The sequence below is a fragment of the Acomys minous genome, assembly GCF_964271855.1.
Source record: "Acomys minous genome assembly, chromosome: 13".
Lineage (NCBI taxonomy): Eukaryota > Metazoa > Chordata > Mammalia > Rodentia > Muridae > Acomys > Acomys minous.
Genome location: NC_140495.1, coordinates 60,296,446 through 60,322,065, shown reverse-complemented (window position 1 = coordinate 60,322,065; position 25,620 = coordinate 60,296,446). Strand labels below are relative to the sequence as shown.

The following is a 25,620-nucleotide window of genomic DNA, read 5'->3' as shown; positions in this document are numbered from 1 at the left end:
TCCCTCACGCTCGCGTGGCAAGTGTTTTGCCTACTAGTCCACCGTGGCCCCACGCAAGGTGCTGATGGGGGGGGGCTGGAGGAGGAGGAGGTTTGTTTTTGAGTGTTTATGCCTATAGACTTTGTAAAAACGTCGTGAGAAGAGTCGAGACTGAATGAGTATCTTTATTTACAGCAATGACTAGAACAGACCCTCCCTCAACCCTCCCCCCCACTTCCAGTCTTTTCCATAATTGTCCCCCTTCCACCCACCCCCTCCACCCCAAGCTTTGTCCTCTTGGGTCGCTATATGGGTTAGGCCCACACGAGAGCCCAGTAAATGAGCTGAGGAGGAGAGTAGGTGCCTGACACAATGGGCTGGGTAGGTGTCTTTTCACATTTTCTGTCCTCAAAGCTGGGGTAGCAGAGGGAGGCGGGCACCTGGAGCAGAGAGGTAGAGAAGGAAGTGGCCTCCCATTCCTGCCCCCTCCCCTATCTTTCACAGTGTTCTGAGTCCTGGCAGCTAACTGCTTCTGTCCCACCAGGTCCTAGATGCTGCGTCCCTGGTCACCCATCGAGGGGAGCAGGCTTGTCTGAAGCAGACCTGTTCCATGGCTGAGACCGTGGACCCCTCTGAGCGTCCCACCTTCTCAACATCTGGGCTGGGATGCTGAGGGGGGGGGCCCTGGAGGCCAGGGGAGGCGTCAAGCTTTGTGTGCCCGCTCTGGGGCCACCCTGTGGCATCAGGAGGAAAAGCAGAGTCCACAGCACTCCATGCAGATCTCCAGGCAGTCGGCCGACTCGCAGCAGGCATCCAGGATGCCACAGTCCAGGTCGCAGGGCAGGTCACAATCTGCACACTCGCCGGAGCCGCAGCAGCAGCAGCAGAGGCACGAGTCCTCAGAGCTGCAGGAGCCACAGGTGGCACAGTCCAGGACGATGTTGCAGAGCGTCAGGAACTCACAGAACAGACAGGACAGTATGCAGTGGACGCAGCAATCTGTGGACAGCGGACAGGTGAGTAACAGACGGGGAGCAAGGGAACCCCAGTAAGAGTAACCCAACAGAGCTGCTCAGTGCCTGCAGTTTCACTTAGCTCCTTCAGTCCCCATTGCCCCAAGAAGCAAATGGAGCTGTGGGGATGGCCAATTTCTTTATGGGCACAGGAGCCAAGCAAATCCAAGAGGGAACTGCATCGGGTGCCCCTGTTACGTATTTAACAAGGGGTGAGGAGGTGGTCCAGACGTTGTAAGTGCCGTGCAGGAAGTACTTATTCAGGCTTCCTGTAACAACCCTGACGTGGGCTGTTAATTAGCCTCATTCTACAGGTGAAGAAACTGAGGCACAGAGAATATTAGCCGTTTTAAGATATAGCCAAAGGGCTGGGGTTGTGGCTCCATTACCACAGTGATTGCAGGAGGCCCTGGGCTGGATCTTCAGTGCTGCATAAACCAGGCATGGTGGCACACACCTGTAATCTCAGCGTTAGGGACGGAGAAGCAGGAGGATTGGCATTTCAAGGTGATCCTCGCCAGCCTGGGCTACATGAAGTCCTATCTCAAAAACAAGACCTCAAGCGCACGCGCGCGTGCGCACACACACACACACACACTGTCACTGACCCCCAAGGGAGAAAATCTTAGATTCCCGGTGGCCCCCACACCCAGACAACTCATCTCTCCTAACTATTCCTGGGTGCCATCTACTCTGGCCTGTCCATACTGACCTTCTGGCTGAAGTCAGGACAAGCATAGCCAAACAGGTGCCACTCTCTCTGCCTGGAATTGTCGCACTCCTTTCTCATACTTGCCAGGCTCTGCCTGGGTAGTCACCTTACCTTAGTGTGTTAACATCCACAGACTTGTCACAAGTCCCCCAGAACAGGCTGTGGCTCCCTGAGTTCCATCCCAACACCATATATATTATTGTAGTGGTGCCCGTCTGTAAGCCCAGCTCACGGCAGGTAGAGGCAAAAGAGGATCCCGAGCTCAGAGTCATTGCCGGCTACATAGGGAATTTGAGGCCAGCTTGGGCCACGCATAGTAGGTGCTCAGTTGAACTGGCAGGCTGTAGCTCTTCCTGCGCTGCCGAGTGCTGGGCAGTTAGCCCTCCTGAGGGCCAGGCCAGGAGACAGAGCAGCCAGCCCTCCCCACCAGAGCTGTATTCTGCCAATGAATGCTACCCAGCATCCTGTGTGGCTGCCCCTTCTTCTATCTGGGCCCAGCATGGAGACGGTAGTTCTCTTCAAATGTGGTAAATCACTGTTGTATTTAAAACCCTCAGTCCATCCCAATCATCAGCACGTGTCACTAGGTCATCTTTGTGCACACTCCCCGCCCCCCAATATAGTTGGCATAGTTGATAAGGCCTTCCCAGAGTCCCTCCCTGCCTGGAGTCTCAGTCCACTTGCAAAACGCCACAAACACACCCATCACCTCAATGTTTGTGTTCCCTACCCCAGCCTCCGTACCTTCTGTTGTCCCGCCTTAGCCTTCCACACTGGTGTGGGCGTTCACATGCTGCTGTGACTGTCTATGCTTGTACTTGTCACATGGATGATGGTCACGTGTGTGCTTTTCTAGTGAATGAGTGCATGGGCTAGGTCCCTAGCATGTAGCGGATGCCCAGAATGCACAGTTGTTATTATTATTTACTTTCTTGTCCCACTGGGAATTGAACCCAGGGCCTTGAACTTGCTAGACAAGAGCTCTACCTCCTAGCCACCTCCTCACCCCTAAGGCAAGTTATGTGAATGATTACCTGTCATACAGTACTTTGTCAGAATCTGCCCCAAGGGGTGAAACGGTTTCAAAATGCCTTAATTAAATGCAGACATGTATGGGGGAGGGGGAGGTAGAGGTGGCTAGAGAGATGGCTCAGTGGTTAAGAGCATTTGTTGTTGTTGTTTTTAAATTTATTATTTATTTTTATTTTATTTTTTAAAGATGTATTTATTTATATCAAGTATACACTGTTTTGCTTGCATGTATGTCTACACTCCAGAAGAGGGCATGAGATCACACTATAGATGGTCACCATGTGGTTCCTGGGAATTGAACTCAGGACCTTTGGAAGAGCAGGCAGAGCTCCTAACCTCTGAGCCATCTCTCCAGCCCTTGTTTTTATTTTATGTATATCAGTGCTCCTCACCTACACGCCAGAAGAGGGCATCAGATCATTTTATAGATGGTTGTGAGCCACCATGTGGCTGCTGGGAATTGAACTCAGGACCTCTGGAAGAGCAGACAGTGCTCTTAGCTGCTGAGCCATCTCTCCAGCCCTGGCATTTGTTGTTCTTGCAGAGGACCTGGGTTTGATTCCATTCAGTTCAATTCCCAGCTTCCACATGGTGGCTCCCAACCACTTAACTCCAGTCCCAAGGGATCTGACACCTTCTTCTGGCCTCTGAGGGTGCCAGGCACACACACATATGTATGTGCAGGCAAAACCCATACGCATAAAATAAAATGAAAAAAAATATTTTTAAAAAAAAGATTTATTTATTTATTATATATACAGTGTTTTGCCTGCATGTATGCCCGCACACCAGAAGAGGGCATCAGATCACATTATAGATGGTTGTGAGCCATCATGTGGTTGCTGGGAATTGAACTCAGGACCTCTGGAAGAGCAGTCAGTGCTCCTAACCGCTGAACCACCTCTCCAGCCCCATTAAAAAAAAAATCTTAAAAGCAGCAGCAACAACAAACACACACATTAAATCCTGCCTGCAGCTCACCAGGCCGGGGGTGGGAGGTGGAGGTGGGGTGGGTGCGGGGGTGCGGGTGTCCCCCAAACATGAACAGGGCTGAGATCAGGTAACTCCTGAACTATGGATGGTGTTCCACACATGCTACTCGGGGCAAGCGGATGGCTGACCTGGGGCAGCTGGAAGAGGCTCTGTGCCATTGAAACTGACCCTGGGTGTCTGATCTGAGAACCTCTGGCCTCTTTTGCTGTACCTTGCGCCCCGCCCCCCCCCCCCACACACACACACAACATCCCCAACACACACACCTGCCTCCAGCTCAGCAGCATTCTATTCTCTCCTGTCACTTGGACTAAACAGATGGCCCACTCCTAAAGGAACTGGTTTTCTTTGATGCTCGGGATGGAAACCAGGGCCATGTGTATGTTGAGCACTCAGCCCCCCCCCCCAATTGTTCTGATTCTAGAAATAAAGTGGCTCATAATGAATCTGCCCAAGTGGTTACACTCCTTGTTAGAGTAAGCCGAAGAGTGCTGGGCTGGAACGGAGGTCCCCTCAGCGACCAGGTGTGCTTTGCAAGCCTTACTGAGCGGACATCAAGGTCCGAGGGGTCCAGCTCTCGGTCCCCTTGCATTACCTTTCACCTTGGCTTCTGTGTAGCCTCGAGCTGTTTTTTTTCCCTTGGTCCCATGGATGATTCACAGGAGGCTGGAGGCTGGAGGCTGGAGGCCTGCCGTTCTGTACACACATCCCACATGTATGTGGGGGTCAGAGGACAACTTGTAGGAGTCAGTACTTGCTTTCCACCACGGAGGTACCAGGGAGCAAACTCCGGAGTGCCGGGATTGTAGTGGTGTGTGTGAGTCACCACGCCTGGCTTGTTGTTGTCATCGCTTGGGACAGGGTCTTGAAATGTAGCCCAAGATGGCCTTGACCCTCCAGCCTCATCCTCCTAAGTGCTGAGCCAATAGGCATGAGGCACTGGGTCCAGCTGAGCTGTGTTTTGTTTGTTTTGAGTTGTGAATTTCTTGTTTGTTTGCATTTCGAGACAGGGTTTCTCTGTGTAGCCTTGGCTGTCCTGGACTCACTTTGTAGACCAGTCTGGCCTTGAACTCAGAAAGATCCACCTGCCTCTGCCTTCCTGAGTGCTGGGATTACATGTTGCCCACCCGCTCACTCACTGGCCCCCAACCCTGGGAGCGTGGCCAAGTTGTGCATTTTTTGTTTGTTTGGTTGGTTGGTTTTTTCCAGACAGAGTCTCTTTCTGTGTTAGCCTTGGCTGTCCTGGACTCACTTTGTAGACCAGGCTGGCCTCGAACTCAAAGCGATCCTCCTGCCTCTGCCTCCCAAGTGCTGGGATTAAGTTGTGCATTCTTAAGCAGCAAGCTGGTGATACTGCCTGCCTGTGGATGTGGGGTGGCAGGGGCCTTACCGTCCTGTGCCTGGAGGGGGACCTGCGAGGCTGACCGAGTGCTGCCCTTGCTCTTCCTCACCACGGCCTGGCTGCCCAGAGACGGATGTGTCTGCAGCTTCCGATGGGCCTTGGGACCTCCCAGAGCACCGTTCCCCACATGCCCAGCACTGCCCAGTTCTGAGGGGTGGCCGGAGCCATTTGGCAGTAGTGGGGTACAGCCTAAGGGGTTCCCCTGAGGCTGGCCTGGAGAGATGAAAAGAAAAGAAGATGAGGAGAGGGATCAATGTGAATCGTGCCTGCTTCATTCTTAGATGCACCTCAGGGCAGCTAAGGCAGATTTGTCTTCTTTACATGGAGAAACTGCAGCCCAGAAAGCAGAAATGACTAGCCCAGAGTAGACCAGAGGCAGACTAGGGCTCGGCTCCTATAAGCAGTGCTCACTCCAGAAAAAACAAAACCAGGGGTGCAAAGCAGGGAGGCCTGGACCCCACTTTCTTACCCCACATGAAATCTTTTCTCCTGTTTTAGACTCTGGGCTTTGGGCTAGAGTGGCTGGGTCGGGGAGACACGCTCGGCTGAGGCTGCTTAAGATGGCAGTGAATCGGTTAACCTTCACCTTGGCCTCTGCCAAACCCCCAGCTGTTTCTGCCCTCGGTGCTGCTGGGTGACTTATTGGGAACATCTGTTTGGAGACGCATCCTTGGCCCAGGACTCCAGAGGGCCCCTCACAGCAGCCCCTTTATACTCTGCAGAGTCCCACCCTGCCCTGCAGCTGAAGGGCTCCTGGGTCTAAGTGATGGGGTGGGGATGGGGAAGTGGGAACCGGAGAGGAGCTGGTGAGAGAGGCTCCTGGAAGGCCAGTTACCCTCCTAAGCAACCAATTTTAGGAAGCTGAGCTGAGAGTTGATTGCCCTAAAGCCTCAGCTCTTTGGCTCCTTTCTAGATCTCGTTCAAAGGGTGCTCAGTTAAATAGCTTGGCACTAGTCTCAGGAGGTGAGCATATATGCATATGTGTGTATTATGTTGATGGGGGACTGCAAGGGGTCACAAGAGGTCTTCAACACTCCCCACTCCCCCTAATCCCCCCCCCCAGTCCCCCAGCCCCGTGCTGAGTGCCTCAGCAGACATAAAGTACTCCCAACCCTTAGCTGGGCCCTAGAGCCCTGACTTCTCCACTCCTCCAGGCTGGCTTCTGGATTTAAAGTTCACAGGAGGGAGATGTCAGGGGCTTTGGGTGTTCAGGAGAGAGAAAGGAGCTGGACACTCCTGTGTGGTGGCCGGTCACTGCCCCCAACACTTGTTAATTGTCTTCTCCCGGAACCCTCTTTTGTAGGCAAAGCAGGACGCAGACAAACTATGTTGGTGACAATGATGCTGTTCAAGTTCCTGATCCTTCTGCCTCAGAAAATGCTCCACCACACAAGGACATATGCTCGACCATCCTCATAGAAGCCTTATTCATAATAGCCAGAACCTGGAAACAGCCTAAATATCCCTCGGTTGAAGAATGGATTAAACACACACACACACACACACACACACACACACACACACACACACACACACACACCTGTAGTACATTTACACTATGGAATACTATTCAGCTATTAAAAACAAGGAAATCCCCCTGCCTCCACTTCCCAAGAGCTGGGATTACAGGTGTAGACTACCATGCCTGGGTCACTATCTTCTTCTTCTTCTTCTTTTTTTTTACATTGATAAGGAAACACAATTCCAGAGAGGTCAGTGAGTTTCTCAAGACCACACAGCTAGTAAATCTAAGAAGTGGAACTAATTTGAGATTGTGAGCTGAATTCAGGACTGAGAGGAGCAAGGGGTGGGGCAAAGGCTGGGGACTAAACGGTTACACTCACACAATCACTTCTTATAAGTTAACATGGGCTGTTGTTGTTGTTGTTGTTTTTGAGTGACACTTTTCAAAAATTTTTATTTAAGTAATTTATTCAGATTACATCTCAATTGTTACCCCCTTACTTGTATCTTCCTATTCCCCCCTCCTGCTCTCTTTCGTCCTATTCCCCTCCCCTAGCTCTGTGACAGAAGGGGACCTCCTCCCCAACTATAAGATCACAGCCTATCAGGTCTCTTCCTGGTAGCCTACTTACTCTTCCTCTGAGTGTCACCAGGTCTCCCCACCAAGGAGAAGTGGTCTAATAGGGGGCACCAGAGTTCATGCCCGAGTCAGTCCCTGCTCGCCACACAATTGTGGAGAACGTGCTGTCCATTGGGGGAAGTTAACACCTTTGAGTGGGTATTAGGGTCATGGAGGTATAGAACTAAGACACTTGCATGTAGTAATGTCTTTACAAACCACAAGAAAACCATTATTGGTCCATTTCTCAGGTGAAAACCCTTGAGGACCAGCTGGTAGAATTCCCAAAAGATTCCACAGTTAAGAAGCGATGGGAGAGCTGGTGGCGCTGGGCGTGGTGGCACACGCCTTTAATCCCAGTACTTGGGAGGCAGAGGCAGGCGGATCGCTGTGAGTTCGAGACCAGTCTGGTCTACAATGTGAGCCCAGGACAGCCAAGGCTACACAGAGAGACCCTGTCTCAAAAAAACAAACAACAAACAAACAACAAACAAGAAGTGGAGGGAGGCGGCCTGGAGTCTGGGAGGGCAATGCCAACGACAAGGTGTGGGAAACAGCGGTGCCGTGCTGGAAGCCTGGGCAGGCAGGGCTGGGGCGGCCTGCACCTGGTAAACAGGGGCAAAGCCTCCGGAGTGGCCAGGCCTGAATCATCCTGGCTCCACAGAGAAGCCTGGGCTGAGCCTTTGGCCAGCTTCACTGTCCTTGCCCCTGCTGCCTAAACATGGGTGCAGTGGCCAGAGGGAGGGAGTGCGGTGAGCCTAGGGCCCTGGGAGGTGCCGCAGACACAAAGCTTGCCTGTGGCCTGGGCTGTGGGGTAGCCAAGGGGTGGGGGTGGTGTTGAGTCACAGTGCAAACACTCAAGGCCATAGACACAGGGGTGTCTGTCCCACTCCCCCCCTGTGGCCACAGCCATGACCTCCTTCTCTCAATTGTGTGTGTGTGAGTGTGTGCGTGTGCGTATGCTGAAGACACTGCTCTCCTAGGAGTCAAGAATCCCACTTCCAGGCTATCCAGCTTAGCCCCAGATGCCCTGGCTAGAGGTGTAGGAGGCCACATTGTTTATGCCAACAAGGCAGGTGGGCACAGCAGAGTCGGGCCAGGAGACTTTGAGTGGCAGGCTCGTGTCTGGTTTGGTCTAGGTCTGTGCCTCAGTTTCCTCAAGAGTTCTGGCGAGGCCTCTTTAGGAAAGCACTCGAGCTCATTCAAAGATGGAAATCCGCTTTGAGATACTACACGGAATGATTCTGGCACCCCCTTGCCTGGCCCCTAGAGTGCTCTAGAAACCTCCAGCCAGGCCCCGAGCAGCTGGGAGTGTGCCTCTTTCCTTGGCACCCTGGTCCTTCCCTGAAAGGTATGCTGCCTTGTGTTTACCTTCCGGCCCTGCCCAGCACACCAATTCTCTCTCTTAGAAGCAAAGGGTGCCTCTGGTCCTGCAACTTCAAGCTGTGTTGCCTGGAGCCTGGCCTCTTACAGAGTAGAGGGGTAGAGAGTTGCATAGGGCAGCCACCTCGCCCTTCCCCTGCCTAGCACCCACAGCGAAGATAGCGCCTTCTGACAACATAGCTGGGTTAGATTTTCTAGGGCAACCCCTGAATGTTGCCCCTCCCCCCAAACCCCAGGGCCCTGGGACTCACATGTCACAGCTTCTGTGGGGACATCGAGGTCAGTGCTGTTCAGAGGCTGGTGAGCTGCAAGACCACTGTCTTGGGGCATGGAGGGTGCCACCTCCTCCGGGGAGCCCTCTTCTGACGATGCCTCTGCAGGGTGAGTGGATCCTGCCGCTGCCTCCAGCCCAGAGAGGAGGGACATGGTTTGGGCTGGGGAAAAAAGCATCTGATTGAGGACGGTTTTCCTGGTGTCTTCCTGTGTACCCAGGCCCAGGTCTGAGCTGCAGCCCAGAGCACTCAGTGAGCCCCACTTCTGGTCCCTTCACAAGTCACCCAGTTATCACCCTATCTTGGCTGTGGGGTTTGACTTCCAAATTGAAAGTTCCGGAATCATAATTCACGTGTGCGCAAGGGCGTGTGGGCATGCATGTGAGCACATGCATGTGGCAACAGGAGGAGAGGCCCACAGTGTAGGAGAAAATGGACAAGCTGTTCAGCCATGGAGACAGACAAGCACTGTGGGGTAGATGCCGGTGTGTGTGTGTGTGTGTGTGTGTGTGTATGTGTGTGTGCGTGTAGGGGGCCGGGAAGAGACTTCAGGAGATTGGGTGGGGAAGGCAGAGCTGCTGAGATTTGGTGACAGGCTGCCTCTGGGACCAGCAAGAAAGTCAGCCGTAAAGAGAGACAAAGACTTAGACCCGGGCAGGGAACTGCTATGGGGCAGGAAGGAGGCAGATGTGGAGAAACTGGGTCAGAGAGGGGATGTTGGCATGGGAGAAGAGTGAGAGAGCAACCTGGGGGTGAGGAGCAGGGAGGGGCCCCAGGCAGGAAGAGAGGCCAGGAGACGGCCAGGAGCTCTGGGGGAAGAGGTGAACCACAGGCCCATGTAATTAGAGTGGCTCTGGGCAGGGTGGGCGGGAGGAGGGAGCGAAGCCACATTCAAACGGCAGGTCCCTCTGCAGCAGCAGGACTCAGGGCTCCTAGGAAAGGACAGGGGATGGGAGGTGAGGATTTGGTGGGTGGTGGGGTCTGGAGGTAAAGCCAGGGGTCAGAGGGCCCAAGATATGACAATTTGGGGGGGGGGCAATGGCCACTCAGCAGACCCCAGGCTGTGCGGTGGGATGGCAGTGGTCTCAGGGCAAGGGCCTCTCTACCTGTGTTTCCCCTCATACCTCCCATGTAACTCTGAAAGAGGCAGACACCAAAGGGCAGGGCTGTGGGGAGGCAGGCTGCATAGATGAGGGCAGGGAGGTGGAAGGAAACGGCGGTGAGAAACAAAGGTCAGAGGTCAGCATCCAATGCACCCTGTACACACCACGAAGAGACCAAGGATGGCCATGTAAGTGGAAATAGGTCCCATGACAGAACAGAGACGGCCTCCATAGACAGCCTCCCCCAGCTGTCATCAGGTGGGAGAGCAAGAGATGAGAGCCGTGGAGGGGGATGACCAGAGCCATCCATGAAGATGTGGCACTCGGATCTGGGGCCTGGAAGCAGCCACCTAACTATGTGCTGAGCCTGAGACCCTGTTAGCGAGCCCCTAGTTCCTCTTCCCCAAGGGGACAGAGATCCCAGAAGCCCTTTGGGTAGCGCACAGGACTGCAAGCCCTAGTAGGGATGCTTCCGCCCACCCAGGGCAAACCAAGAGCCCCTCTTGCAGATGGGAGCTGGGGCGGAGAGGAGGTGCAGGAGGCCAGGAGAGCAGCAGGCTATGTATTAGGTCCTTCCTGGCATTCAGAGTTGCTCCAGAGAGGTTAAGCAGTCTCTCCAGCCGCCGGCCCCCGCCCCACCTCTGTGAGGGGCCCTTGAAAGTCCTCCCCACCCCGCAACACGACCTGGATTAAGGATGCAAGAGTCAAATGGCTCTAGGTGAGTCACGGGGCTGAAATAAGGGACAACAGACAAGCGGAGCTGCAGCCAAGGAGACATCATGCTGTCTGCTAGATGGAGCCACCTCCAGCCCTGATGTGATCAGAAGGCTGACACTGAGTTGGCGTGAAAAAACGCAGCTAGGTACTTGGATCTGAATTTCTAGTTCCTGACACCAGCCCCCAGGCCCTAGAAATGTCTCTCCATGACCCTCACACACATTGTCATGAAGACGTAAAGAGGAGCTAATTTCAGGATTTTAAAAAAGTTTTGTCTTATTTTAAAATCTGCACACGTACACACACACACACACACACACACACACACACACACACACACACACACACACACTGAGTAGCAGTGTCCAGAGAGACCAGAAGAGGGCGTTGGATGCCCTGGAGCTGGAGTCCCAGCAGGTTGCAGACCGCCTGATGTGGGTGCTGGGAACCGAACCTGCCTCCTCTGCAAGAGCATCAAGTGTTCTTAACTGCTGAACCATCTTTCCACCCACCCACCCCCACGCCACCCCGCCCCCACCCAAGCCTTTTCTAGACAAGGTCTCACTCTACAGCTCAGGCTGGTCTTGAACATAGTGAGCAATCGTCCCTCGGCTTCCTGAGTGCCAGGATTACAATCGTGAACTGCCATACATGGTTTGTTCCAGAATTTGAGTTACTTTGTGTGGGAAGGGGACACACATACCTAGCCCTCAGGGCAAAATGCACAGCAGAGGAGCTATTTGCCAACAGTCACTCATTTACCCATTAGCTCTCCCTTCTCCTTCCATCCCTCCATCCCTCCATCCCGCCATCCCTCCATCCCGCCATCCCTCCATCCCTCCATCCCTCCATCCTTCCTTCCCTCCATCCCTCCATCCCTCCATCCCTCCATCCTTCCTTCCCTCCATCCCTCCATCCTTCCTTCCCTCCATCCCTCCATCCTTCCTTCCCTCCATCCTTCCTTCCCTCCATCCCTCCATCCCGCCATCCCTCCATCCTTCCTTCCCTCCATCCCTCCATCCTTCCTTCCCTCCATCCTTCCATCCCTCCATCCCTCCATCCTTCCTTCCCTCCATCCCGCCATCCCACCATCCCTCCATCCCACCATCCCTCCATCCCGCCATCCCTCCATCCTTCCTTCCCTCCATCCCTCCATCCTTCCTTCCCTCCATCCCACCATCCCTCCATCCCGCCATCCCTCCATCCTTCCTTCCCTCCATCCCTCCATCCCTCCATCCTTCCTTCCCTCCATCCCTCCATCCCACCATCCCTCCATCCCGCCATCCCTCCATCCTTCCTTCCCTCCATCCCTCCATCCTTCCTTCCCTCCATCCCACCATCCCTCCATCCCACCATCCCTCCATCCTTCCTTCCCTCCATCCCTCCATCCTTCCTTCCCTCCATCCTTCCATCCCTCCATCCCTCCATCCTTCCTTCCCTCCATCCTGCCATCCCACCATCCCTCCATCCTTCCTTCCCTCCATCCCTCCATCCTTCCTTCCCTCCATCCCACCATCCCTCCATCCCTCCATCCTTCCTTCCCTCCATCCCTCCATCCTTCCTTCCCTCCATCCTTCCATCCCTCCATCCCTCCATCCTTCCTTCCCTCCATCCCACCATCCCTCCATCCCGCCATCCTTCCTTCCCTCCATCCCTCCATCCTTCCTTCCCTCCATCCTTCCATCCCTCCATCCCTCCATCCTTCCTTCCCTCCATCCCTCCATCCTTCCTTCCCTCCATCCCTCCATCCTTCCTTCCCTCCATCCTTCCTTCCCTCCATCCCTCCATCCCACCATCCCTCCATCCTTCCTTCCCTCCATCCCTCCATCCTTCCTTCCCTCCATCCCACCATCCCTCCATCCCGCCATCCCTCCATCCTTCCTTCCCTCCATCCCTCCATCCTTCCTTCCCTCCATCCCACCATCCCTCCATCCCGCCATCCCTCCATCCTTCCTTCCCTCCATCCCTCCATCCCTCCATCCCTCCATCCTTCCTTCCCTCCATCCCTCCATCCCACCATCCCTCCATCCTTCCTTCCCTCCATCCTTCCTTCCCTCCATCCCTCCATCCTTCCTTCCCTCCATCCTTCCATCCCTCCATCCCTCCATCCTTCCTTCCCTCCATCCCGCCATCCCACCATCCCTCCATCCTTCCTTCCCTCCATCCCTCCATCCTTCCTTCCCTCCATCCCACCATCCCTCCATCCCTCCATCCTTCCTTCCCTCCATCCCTCCATCCTTCCTTCCCTCCATCCTTCCATCCCTCCATCCCTCCATCCTTCCTTCCCTCCATCCCGCCATCCCACCATCCCTCCATCCTTCCTTCCCTCCATCCCACCATCCCTCCATCCCGCCATCCCTCCATCCTTCCTTCCCTCCATCCCTCCATCCTTCCTTCCCTCCATCCCTCCATCCTATCATCCCTCCATCCCTCCATCCTTCCTTCCCTCCATCACTCCATCCCTCCATCCTTCCTTCCCTCCATCACTCCATCCCTCCATCCTTCCTTCCCTCCATCACTCCATCCCACCATCCCGCCATTCCTCCATCCCTTCGTCCCTCCATCCCAGCAGCACCAATCAGTATCTAAAAGGTGCCTAACCTAATCAGGCACTGGGGGGGACTAGCATGAGACAAACCAGGCCACCACCAAAGAAAGCCGCCTGTCATGGTGCGAGTGGCTACCATATACACTGAGGGGAAAGAGTTACAGCAAGCTAGCCAGGCATGGTGGCTCACATCTGTAATCCCAGCTCTTGGGAGGCTCAGGCAGAAGGATTGCCCATGAATTCCAGGCCAGCCTGGGCTATAGAATGAGACTGGGTAAAAAGCAAAATACAACAAAGAACGTACTATAGGCTGCTGGGTGTGATGGTGCAGGGCTGAAAGCCTGGTACCCAAGATGCTATTAGAGTTGACGTCTAGTCCAAGCTATGTAGCAAGAGCCATCTTAAAAAATAAGTAAATAAATAACAGCAGGGATATTTGTAAGGACCGATGAGGAAGAGGGCTGGGGGTGTAGCTCAACAGTAAGAGCATTTGGTGTAGCACTAGCTTTTAAGGATCCTGGTGGGCTGTGGCATCACTTACTTATAATCCCAGCCCTTGGGAGGTAGAGAAAGAGGATCAAGAAAAGTTAAATGCTAGCCTTGGCTACATAACAAGTTCAAGGCCAGCCTGGACCTCTTGAGACCAAATCTTTAGAAAAAAAAATTAAAAGCCCCCTCCATGTGTGTGTGTGTGTGTGTTCACGCGCGTGCGCGCCTATTGTAGGGGTGTGTATGTGTGTGCCTATTGTAGGTGTGTGTGTATGTGTAGGTCTGTGTGTATATATAGGGGTGTGTGTGTGTTTATGAGGATGTGTGTGCATATAGGTATGTGTATAGGTGTGTACGTATGTAGGTGTGTGTATATATGTATGTGTGTGTATGTGTGTGTGTGTGTGTGTAGGTATGAGTATATGCATGCACACACATATGTGCCAGGAGGAACTCGGAGAAGGCAATAGCCACTGAGTCTTAAACAATCACTGGGAGTGAGTGAGATCATCAGGAACCAAGACCCCACAGCCACCAGCTTGGTAGGCATGAGGAGCACACTGAGTGCTATCGAGGCTGGGAGCCTGGAACACGATCTGGTCGTTAGGCCTTTCTCCTGAGGTCACCAGAGTATGCAGTCGCGTAGAACAGTCAAGATTCCTGCTCTTTTGGCCCCCGGGGCCTGAGAAGAAGGAAGGCAAGAAAGATGTTTAGGAGGATGTGACTCCCCATCTCTGTCCTATTTACTCAAGTGTCTCTCCTAACAAGAATCGCCTACAGGGCTGGTGACCTTTAACCTGGAAGGAATAAAAAAAAGTTCTAGAGAGACCAGACCATGGCCTGAGGAAGCTGACCCTGGAGGGACCAAGTCTATTATTGGTGGTTCAGGCTGGGCACAGAGGCACAGACCTCCTGAAGCTAGGGAGGTCACGTGGGAGGGAGGCGGGCAGAAGAGGGGAACACAGCGTGCGCTCAGAGACAGGCCAGCACAGCAGGAAGGAAGAAGCGGAGGCAGGAAGAACTGCTGAGGATCTGGACCCCAAGACATGAGCTGGGAACAGCACCTCTGGGACAGGTGTGACACAAGAGCCGGACACAGGTGGGCAGAGGACTTGCAGATTAAGAAGCTAAAGAGCCCAGTTTTCCTTCTGTGACCAAAAGGCTCCACTGTCCAGCCTTGGGGAAGGTAAGAGAGCATATCTGAGGAGACTTTCCTGAAGTGTGCTTGTAGAAGAGGATGGAAGAAAGGTGTAGTTGGGAAAGGCCAAGAGGGAACACTGTGGGCATGCCTAAAGGACCCCACTGAAGGCATGGCTGGAGAGGGGTGGCTGTCCTCAGCTGGAGTCCTTACAGGTGCCAGCTGGCCACCCAGGAAGTAGTACGTCTGCCTTATCCACCTGAGCGGAGTGACATCATTATTAACTGACACGGTGACCTCAAGCCATGCTAGTGTCATGTACCCTGCTGAAATCCAGACAGGATTCACTTCAACACACGCTCACCCCTGACATGGGGTAAGGTTCTGGTCTACACAGCAGAGTGTTAGGAAAGGAGTGGAAGGTGTGGATTTAAATCCACACACCCCACCGCAGAGTCGGGGAGATTCTTTCTGTCTGTTAACCACCAGGTGGGGGGCAGAGCGGGGGTCTGGCTCTTGGCTGGGAAGGAAGAGGGGACCCTCTTCCAGCGTTCACCTCAAGCCTGGCCAGTTCTCATGTTCAGGGGCTCCTAGTCCACCCCCAGCATTGTCTCTGGAGAGAGAGGACTAGGACATGTTAGGCCAGAGAGTGGTGGCTGATACCCCCACATTTTACTCTCTGCATGATTAGATGCTCTAGGCCCCAATCACACATCTTCAGTCAATGTACAAAGGTCTTGTGTTCTAGGCAGCCGAGCTTATCCACACCCTTGGGCCATCATAACAGCTTCTGGCCAAACTACCTATGCTAATTTAGTTCCTCACAACCACACTGCCACCATCCTTCCTGGTCCAGCCACAATGTCATCTCTTTCTCCAGAAAGCCTTCCCCTGCCTGACACCCGTGACACCAGACCCTTGTCTGTCTGCACATCAAGGGGGCTGAATGCTGGTGTTCAGATGCCCCAGGTTAGGGGAAGGGGAAAGAGAGCATACATCAAGGATTAGGGATGGCATCTGGCTTTGAACCCCAAGGAGACCAGAAAAGGTGGACTCTTTTAATGTCGGTTTAACAAGCGCAAGTCCACTAGTCACGTACCCAGGACTGGAGAGGACCTAAGTTGCCAGTTAGGCTCAATCCAGCTGTTTAACTTTAGGTCCAAAGGCTCCAATTCCCAGGAAATTGAATTTAGAGCCATGGATAGAAATGTGACGCCCCAGTGCCAGGCAGAAATCTTGTGGGTTAGGGAGCCAGGCTTTTGGGGCTCTCAGGAATGGGTGGGGTAGAGGGCAATGGGGGACTCAGAGTTTGAGGGCTTGACCATCTGCCCTGAGTGCCCTCCCCATCTGTAGCTTCAATGCCTGAGAGGGGGGGCCATGCCACTTCCTGGCTGTCCATCCAGCAGCTTCCATTCTAGGGGACAGTGCGGCGGCCTCCCTGTTCTGTGGGTGCACAGGGAGCAAGGGGGGGTTCTGGTCTGAGAGTCAGGCCTCTGTGGGGTTTTGGCTGAGTCTCCTGCGGTTTGGGCTTCCTGGGTAGCTAGCGGGCAGAACAGAACAGGAGTGTTATAAAAGCTGCATTGTCTGGCCCGGGTCAGGCTGGAGAAGGGGCTTGCAGGAACACTGGGGGGGGGGGTGCTAAAATTATAGCTCAGAACTGAGCCTTTCCAGCAGCCCCCCTCCCCAACTCTGCAGCCTGTCTTTAGCATACTTTGCTCCCCTCTTCTGCATTGGGTGGAGAGCAGGTCAGACAAGGGAGGGGATCTTGGAAGGAGCGATCAGAGGAGAGAGCAGAGAAAACGAATAAGGGAAGGGAGAAAGCGTGGAAAACTGGGAGTGGGAGAGAGGCCAAGAGAGACAGTGAAGGCTCCCAGACACAAAGGCCTCCCAACCCCGCTGCTCTCCACTGTCCTTCCAAACTAAAGGAGCCTGGTCCTCGGAGGAGCAGCGGAAGTTCCCCAGAATTCTAAGTCTCAAGGTAGCAAGGGCTCTATCTTGGTAAGACCGAGACGTAGGGAAGACGGAGCACGGATACATTGGCCTCCATTGGCCACACATCCCTCAGGTTTTGGGGGCGCTCTTCCACCTCTACAATTGTGAGGGGCCAGACCAGGTAGACAGGCAGCAGGAGAACATCCCCCAGGGGCAGGGGGCGGGAGCTGGAGGTGGGAGGTGGAGACTGAGGCCAGAGAAGGGGAAAGGACTGGCCCAAGACCATGAGGGGCATTTGAGGCCCAAGATTGGGGGTGGGTGGGGGAAATCTTCATTATTGTGACAATCTCGGGAAAGAAGGGGGTAGTTTGGATGGGAAGAAGGCAGGGCCTCTAACTGAGCCAAAATAGGGGTTCAAGTCAGAAGATCTGGGCCTACACTTCTGCACCCTGCCCACCCTGACTCTGAAGGAAACTGAACTGTCTATATGCGCCTCAGGGAAAACTCTAGACTGTGCTGGACTGGAAAGTTAGATTGGCAGTCTGTCCCCCCACCCCCACCCCCAGCCACACACCCTTTCTCAGTCTGTAGGCTTCTAGCAGAATCAGGGTAGTTTAGCCTCTGAGGTGGGGGAAGGGGCATTTTACTACGGGGGGTGTGTGTGTGTGTGTGTGTGTGTGTGTGTGTGTGTGTGTGTGTGTGTGTGCGCGCGCGCGCGCGCGCGCGCCACGCAGGGTAGGGACTAGGGGAGGGAACCGCAGCTAGCAAGGAGGGAAGAGGCCAGGTTCGTAGCCACTAGTTGCTCAGACAAAAGTTTTCTAAAAGCGCTGGAGCTACACTCTGCTTAGTTTGGGGGAAGGGAAGATGAGAAACTCGGACACCGCCCCCCTCCTCCACTCCTGCCACACACCCCGCCTAAGGCCCTCATAAATATTTACACACTGGGCAGAAATGGTTGTGACACAAATCCCAATATTATGGGCAGACACCACGGAGTGTGTGTGTGTGTGTGTGTGTGTGTGTGTGTGTGTGTGTAGGTGGGGCTGGGGGGAGCAGGAGCCAACTCCACACAGCCATGGCCGCCTGCTCCGGGCCCTGCCTCCTCACCCTAACCCTCTACTCCCCCTTTCTCTCCTTGGACCAGGTCCCTCTCACCCCACCCCCACCCAAGCTCCTAGGGGCCATCCGCCTGTATCTCTGCAACCCCCTCCCTCCAAAACCCCTCTCAGCCTTCCACACCACTCCGGTCCATCTTCAATTTCCATTCCTGCTCCTACCTGGGTCCAGAGCAACGCTGGGGACTCCATGGGGCGGGTCGCATGGACCGCTCACCTGGGACATCGGCCCGGGACCTGGAGAAAACAGCGCTCAGCAGGCTGGGCGGGCCTCCCCCGCGTGTGCGTGGGGAACTGGAGACTGGCTGGGGTGCCCTAGAGCATACTCACGCAAGCTGCGCGCTGCTGGCCCAGGCAGCTAGCTCACCGCGTGGACCCTGCCATGCGACACCTGGGTGTCGCCCGCGCCCCCCCTCCCCCTCACTCTCTCTTGGCTCCCATTCCAGCGCCAGCTCGCACCCACCGATCGCCCCTTCCTTCTTCCTTCTCTGGCTCCAGCCCCCTCGCTCCTCCCCTCATCCCTGGCCCACCCCGTCCCCGCCCCCTCCTTGCTGTCTCAGCCACCAACCCCCTACGCGTCCCCTCCCCCGTGCGAGACTCGCGGCTGCCAAGGCAGGACACGTCTGTCCGCGGGGCGTCCGAGGCCCGAGCCCCCACAGGAAGCCAGCTCGTCTGGTTTCCTCCCCTCGCTCTGAGCCAGGGGCTCCAGTCTCCCCAGATCTCCGCCTCCCCAGGCCGGGAGAACTTCGCGGGTTGCACAAGGGGCCGCATGTTTTCCCCCGGTCTTAAACTTTGTACAAGTTTCCAGAAGTCATAATCGCTCCGGGACAGTGGTCTGGATAGCAGTAGCCCTCAAATCGCGTTGTCCCAAAGACCAGAGCAATCTAGCTCTTCTGGTCGTGCCCTTTGTTCATGCCCTCAATTTCCACTGCGGAGCTGGGTGTCTAGAGTTTGGGGCTCAGCCTGCCAGAAACTGGTCCTCCAGGAAACCCGGCTAGTGTTTCACCAGCCTCCCCTGTCCCTCAGCAGCCAAAAGCATCCCTGGGGCCTCCCTATTCCCGCCAGTTTCAGAAAAAGGACTGATTTTCTCTTTGGGGTCCAGGCTGGCACCCCCACTTTCTAACATGAGAATAAGTGTAGTCAGGAGAGGCCAATCTGTTGATCCGGCTGGAATTGTAAACTCCGGCTGTGCGGAGGAGCTGTCACCAAGCAGAGGGGAAGGGGTGTTCGAGGACCCTCAGAGTGACCCCAGGACCCGATTCCGAGAGCTTGTAGGCAGCCAGGTGGGGCTAGGCAGGCCCATGGAGGTGTGATACCCAGGTAGGAAGCCCCTCTGGGACCTACGTCTTGAGCTGCCTCTAGCCGCGGCGTCTGAGTCTACACCAGGGCTAATTAGGGAGGCGCCAGGCCACCTCCTCCCAGTCCGCGTTACCATCAGAGGGAAGCTGGGACACCAAGGACGGACCTTCCCCACGGTCGCCTCCCAGTCCTGGAAGTCACTACTTACAGCTCTTGTAGGTCTTCTGGGCGCCGTCGGGGCCAGGACCCAGGTGGCCCCCACGGCGCCCACAGTGCTCTCGCCACCCGCAGCCACGTCCAGGCTATGGGCTGGAGTGGCTGCACTGGGAGGAAAGAGGGACGGGAGGGGGGTCCCGCCCTGGATGTCTAGATGCTCGCTGCGGGGGGACTTGGCGCCCCAGGGCCCTCGGAGGTCAGGCTGCTTGCTGTCTGTGGGCGTCGAAGAGCTTGGGCGCACTCCTCCTTCCCGGTAATGGCTGAGTCACTCCGACGCGCCCCGCGGGAGGGCTTGGCTCTTGCTGCATTCTTCCCGGCTTACCTGAGCCTACAGTAGGCTGGGTCTCTCTAGCCTTCAAAAGCAGCTCCTCAGCGTCCCACCTTTAAGTTTTCTGTTTCACATCAGGGTCCCTGGAACTAATGCAATCCTTGAGCCTTATTGGCCCCCCCTGTCAGGAGTCCAGGTTTCACTTTACCCATGCTGGTGACACAGGTGTGCTCCCTTTGAGGACTCAGCAAGCAGGGTACTTGTGGCCAGTGAACTTGTTGTTGTTGAGACAGGGCTTTCAGGGGTCCAGTTTGGCTACAAACTCCTGGGTAGCCAATGATGGTGACCTCACACTTCGCGTCCTCCTGCTTGTCCTTCCAAGGGCTCTGATTACAGGTCACCACATCCGGTTTATTGCGTCCTAGAGATGGGTTTCCTGCGTGACGGACAAGCACTCCTGCAACTGAACTACACCCTTCACGAGCTTTTTGTTATGCGGCCGTATTTGAATAAATAAAAAGCATTTCCGTGAGGGCGAGGACCTGGGATGAGACAGGGTCTCGTTGTGTGGGCAAACTGGCCTGAACCGCCTGATCCTCTGGCCACAGCTTCCTAAGTGTTGGATTACAGGTGAGCACCACTCCGGCCTGGCTTCCCTGAGTTGTTTTTTGAAGTAGGGTTTTGCGATGTTGCCATGGCTGGCCTGGAACTCACTGTGTAGATCAGGCTACCCTCAAACACTTGCTTTGCCTTTCAAGGGCTGCCATTAAAGGTGTGTGTCCCCAGGCCCAGTGATTACTAGTATTGTTAATTTTTAGATTACCATAAAAAACAATGAGTTTTGTCATGGTACGTGTTTGACTTGTTCCCTTCCCCCGCTGCCGTCTCTTCTGCTTCTGTTACCTGGTTCCCTCCTTATTACATTTACTCCGTCACCTTTGCTTTTCTCTAACTCCCTTCAGATCTCTTTCCATCCTCTCATGATCCCCTCTCCTAGAGTTTATCATCTGATCATACATATTTATAGATATATACACATGTATGGCTGTACCCATATCTGTATGTTTGTTTAGAAACATACATACACACATATGTATATAAACATGTGTATGTATATATTTAAATCAAGGCCCCACTGCTAAGAGAAAGCATGAAGTATCTGCCTTATTTTGCATGACATAATTTCCAGTTTCATCCATTTTTCCCCCAAATTGTGGTTTCACTGTACCACATTTTTTTTGTTTGTTGGTTTTTCAAAACAAAGTTTCTCTGGGTAGCCTTGGCTGTCCCGCAACTCATCTGTAGACCAAGCTGGCCTCGAAAACAGAGATCTGCCTGCCTCTGCCTGCTGAGGGCTAGGTTTAAAGGCATGCACCATCACCACTGCCTGGTGTGAACCACATTTTTAAAATCCATTGAGGGGTTGATGAGCGTCTAGGCTGGTTCTGTTTCCTGTTATGAAAAGCACAACAGAAAACATGGGGGGGGGGGCGCGCAAGTATCTGTGGCATCCTTCATGCGTATACCCCAGGATGGTATTACATGCTAGAGTAGAAACACAGGTTTGCATTCCCACCAGCAGTGAATAAGGGCCCCCTGCTTGCATTAGTGGGTCACCCCCCCCCCCCTTGATGATAGCCGTTCTGACAGAAGTGAGATGAAGGAAGTTGGTTGCCCTTTTTAAGTCTGTACCTGAACCAGATGTCCCGCCTAGCCTTGCCTGGGATTCTCTTCTTGAGAGACCTGGCCAGGTTGCCTGGGTATTTTAGGGGAGAACCAAGATGCATTCAGGTGGCTCTGCACCCAGGTACAGCCCTTTCCTTCTTTCTTTCTTTTTTTCTTCTTTTTTTCTTTTTGGTTTTTCAAGACAGGACTTCTCTGTGTAGCCCTGGCCTGGAACTCACAGATATCCCCCTGCCTCTGACTCCCAAATGCTGGGATTAAAGGCGTACACCACCACTGCCCAGCTAGCCTTTGCTTTCTTGAAACCAACTGTTAGGTTTAGAGGAAAATTCCGCCTCAGGAACTGGTGGCCCTATCTACCTGCACGTGTCCACTAACAGTCCAGTGGCTTCCTTTTCCTCTGTAGACCAGGCTGACCACTCACAGAAATCCATCTGCCTCTGCTTTCCAAGTGCTGGGATTAAAGGCATGTGGCACCATGCCTGGCTTCCCTTTTTATTTATTATTCTTTTCTCTACTTTCATGCTTGTATATGGCATGCGTATGTGGGTGGGTGTACATATGTGTATTAGTGTGCATGCACATGTATGTGGAAGCCCAAGTCTGATGCGGGCTTTCTTCTTTCATCTTACTCATGGAGGAAAGGCCTCTTCTCCATCAAACCCAGAGCTCACAGATAGAGCTAGTCTTGCTAGCCAGCTTGTTGTGGGGATTCCCCGATGCTGCCCTCTGAGGCTGAAGTCGGAGGCAGGCCTCCGGGCCCCACTCAGCATTTACGTGGGTTCTGCGAATCCAAATTCTAGTCTTCACACTTTAACCACTGAGCCACCTCCAGCCTATATTCCTCCTATATTCCCTCTTTTTTTGTTTGTTTGTTTGTTTTTCTGTTTTTTCGAGACAGGGTTTCTCTGTAGACCAGGCTGGCCTCGAACTCACAGTGATCCACCTGCCTCTGCTTCCCAAGTGTTGAGATTAAAGGCGTGAGCCACCACGCCTGGCTATTTATTTTTAAATATTCCTTTTTGTTATTTTTAATTATATGTATGTGTGTGTGCACACGAGTGCATGTTCTTGGGGAGGCTGCAGACAGGAGATCCCCTGAGCTAGAGTTTCAAGCACCTGGCATCTGCCTGATGTGGGTGCTGGGATCTGAACTCTGTGTCCTCTGGAAGAGCCACTTTTCCGGTTCCTATATTTCCTGTTTTACAGTGCAGTGAAAGGTCCCAACTGCAAGGACTTTGCGTGCCTACTAGTGTGTTCCCCGGCAGGGTGTCTGTACAGGGAAGGCTCTGCGTATCCCAATCATATAAGCGGGGAGAAAAGACACCCAGAGGGGGAGGGGCTTAACACAAGTCACATGGTAGCGTAGACTCCCAGTCTGGCATTTGCTCTTCTCCTTCCAGAGTCCTCTAAATAACCAAGATGACAACAAGTCTTAGCGCAAACTCTGTAGCCCCCCCCAAGGCCTTCCAGAAGAGAGCAAGACCCTTTCCAGTCTCCCCCTCCCCTTAGTGCAATCACAAGGCCTGGCCACTCCAGTGGTGCCTACCCCTCCATGTCCAGCGGCATGTGCCAGTCTTCCCCACTTCCTGTCTTGGACAGAGGCCAGCCAGCTGGGCTGTATGCTGCAGCTGGACCACAGCTGTGGTCTCGGGGCCCTAAAATCCAAAGGCAAGACACTGTGTCTATGAGGCAGGAGCCTCCCAGGTGAGGCTCATATAAAGGGGGTGTGCTTTGTGTTTGAGCTGAGGTCTCACCGTGTTGCCTAGACTGACCCCCAACCTCTCAGTTCAAACGGTCATTGCAGCCTCAGTCTCCCATTTAACTGGGACTACAGGCATGTGCCACAACGCTTGGCGGGAATGGAGAGGTTGTGTGTCATGGGAGGAGGCTGCTCCATTGGAGTTAAGAACCACTTTCCTGCTCTAAGTGGACACAATACAGGTATCTGCCTGTGAGTCCAACACTCAGGATGCTGAGGCAGGAGGACAGAAAGATCCAGGTAAGCTTGGGCTATGCAGCAACTTCCAGACCAGCCTGGACTACATAGGGAGACTATGTGTCAAAAGGCAAAGCAAACAGAGCATGATGCTGAGCGTCTGTAATCTCTGCACGGGGAGGTGGAAGTAGAGGGAACAGGAGTTCAAGGCCATCTTAATCTATGCAGCAGTTTCCCGACCAGCCCGGGCTACATAAGACCTTGATTCAAAAGAGCGATGGATATAGGGCAGGTAAGATGGCTGAGCTCCGTAAGGCTGATGGACTGAGTTCATCTGTGTACAAGTGGAAGGAAAGGATCCACTCCATAGAGTGGTCCTCTGACCTCCACATGTGCACCGTGGCACATACCCTCCCCATCGTATTTACACTTTGTTTGTTTGTTTTGGTTTTGTTTTTTTGTTTTTCGAGACAAGGTTTCTCTGTGTTGCCTTGGCTGTCCTAGACTTGCTTTGTAGACAGGGCTGGCCTCGAACTCACAGTGATCCACTTGCTTCTGCCTCCCGAGTGCTGGGATTAAAGGCATGTACTACCACGCCTGGCTCACACTTTTGTGTATAGGCACAAACACATAATAAATATCACCAGAAGAACCACCCGATCCAAAACCTACTTCCCTCCCAACCCTTCCTTGATGCTCTCTTGTGTCCAGATGTGGTATCACATACCTGTAGTAATCCCAGCAATTGGGAAGTTGAGGCAGGGGGATTGCAGATTGGAAGCCAGCCTGGATATATAGTAGGACCTTGTCTTAAAAGGAGTCAACACAGCCAGGTGTGGTGGTGCATGCCTTTAATCCCAGCACTCAGGAGGCAGAGGCAGGTGGATCTCTGTGAGTTCAAGGCTAGCCTTGTCTATAAAGTGAGTCCAGGACAGCCAAGGCTACACAGAGAAACCCTGTCTTGAAAAAAACCAACAAAACAACAAAAACAACAAAAGAAAAACCAAAACACACACACACACACACACACACACACACACACACACACACACACGAAGGAATCAACACAAGATGTGTGACTCATTTGGTAAAGGGCTTATTTGACAGTCACGGAGCCCTGGACTGGATCACCAGCACAGGAGCTGGTGCTGTTTGTGGCGGTGCACACCTAGAATTCCAGCCTGATTTGTATTTTTCTAATAATGTATGATGTGAAGTCACTTTTTTATAGGGAGCCTGCATGGGACTGAGCCAGGCCCTATGCACATATGTTGTGGTTGTGTAGCTTGCTGTTCTCGTGGGACTCCTAACAGTGGGAATGGGGGCTGCCTCTGCCTCTGCCTCTGCCTCTGGGACCCTTTCCTCCTACTGGGTTGCCTCCTCCTGCATTAATAGGAAAAGAGGGGTCTAATCTTACTGCAACTTGCTATGCCATGGCTGGTTGATACCCATGGGAGGCCTGACCTTTTCTGAAGAGAAAGAAGGATGAGTGGATGGGAGAGGTCAGAGGGAGGGACTGGGGAAGAGAAGGAACGAGGGCGTGGAAACTACGGTATATATATATATATATATACACACACACACATACACACACATATATGTATATATATACAGTAACTTTTAAAATGTTTTTTTAATCATATATCTTATATAAACCTATATATCTGCTTTGGTGAGATGTCTGGGTTCATTATTTTATGGACCAGTTTTGATAGTTCTTTGTATGATTAAAGAACCGGGTGTGGGTGTGTGCACCGTGTATGCACAGAGGACACGGAGGACACGGAGGACACGGAGGACACGGAGGACACCAGTGTTCTGACCTATCATTCCTCACTGTGTTTTCTGAACACGTAGCAGTAGGGTGTAAGCTAGCTCACCCCAGCCATCCTCCTCTATCCGTCCCCACAGCTCTGGAGTTACAGGCAGTATGGCCAGGCCCAGCTTTTTAAGTGGCCACTGAGGATTTGAACTCAGGTCCTCGGTTTGTACAGCAAGCACTCTTCATCCGTTGAGTCAGCTTTTTAACAGATATAGCTTTTTTTGCAAATACTTTTTTTTGGGTCTTGTCTTCTTACCTTCTTGACAGTTTTTTTTCCTATAATTTGAATGAAATCAGGTTTATTAATTATCTCTCTCATGGGCCATGCCCTTTGTGGTATGGTACCTAAAGAGACACTGCCAGGACTCTTCTGGGAAATTTGTTCCTCCATATATAAATTACTTCAATATTCCACCCAGTAAAGTGCACACTTCAGTGGGTTTTGTTACATTACATTATTGCTTTAAGTAGCAGTTTAAAAA

General features: G+C 53.3%; 1 protein-coding gene across 4 annotated transcripts; it reads right to left on the bottom strand.

Annotated features, from left to right (window-relative positions):
- Positions 1-214: 214 nt before the first annotated feature.
- MDFI (MyoD family inhibitor) lies at positions 215-19,886 on the bottom strand. Of its 4 annotated transcripts, none has more exons than XM_084751910.1 (5): positions 19,419-19,886; positions 18,074-18,148; positions 8,849-9,031; positions 5,120-5,344; positions 215-978 (listed from the first exon to the last, which is right to left on the bottom strand). In XM_084751910.1, the coding sequence occupies exons 2-5, from the start codon at positions 18,135-18,137 to the stop codon at positions 722-724; spliced, it is 729 nt and encodes a 242-aa protein (XP_084608036.1). In that variant the 5' UTR covers positions 18,138-18,148; positions 19,419-19,886; the 3' UTR covers positions 215-721. The 4 variants fall into 4 exon arrangements, with proteins under 4 accessions (XP_084608036.1, XP_084608039.1, XP_084608037.1 ...); XM_084751913.1 differs by lacking the exon at positions 19,419-19,886 and adding an exon at positions 18,480-19,256; XM_084751911.1 differs by lacking the exon at positions 19,419-19,886 and adding an exon at positions 18,242-18,422.
- Between the last annotated feature and the right edge of the window lie 5,734 nt (positions 19,887-25,620).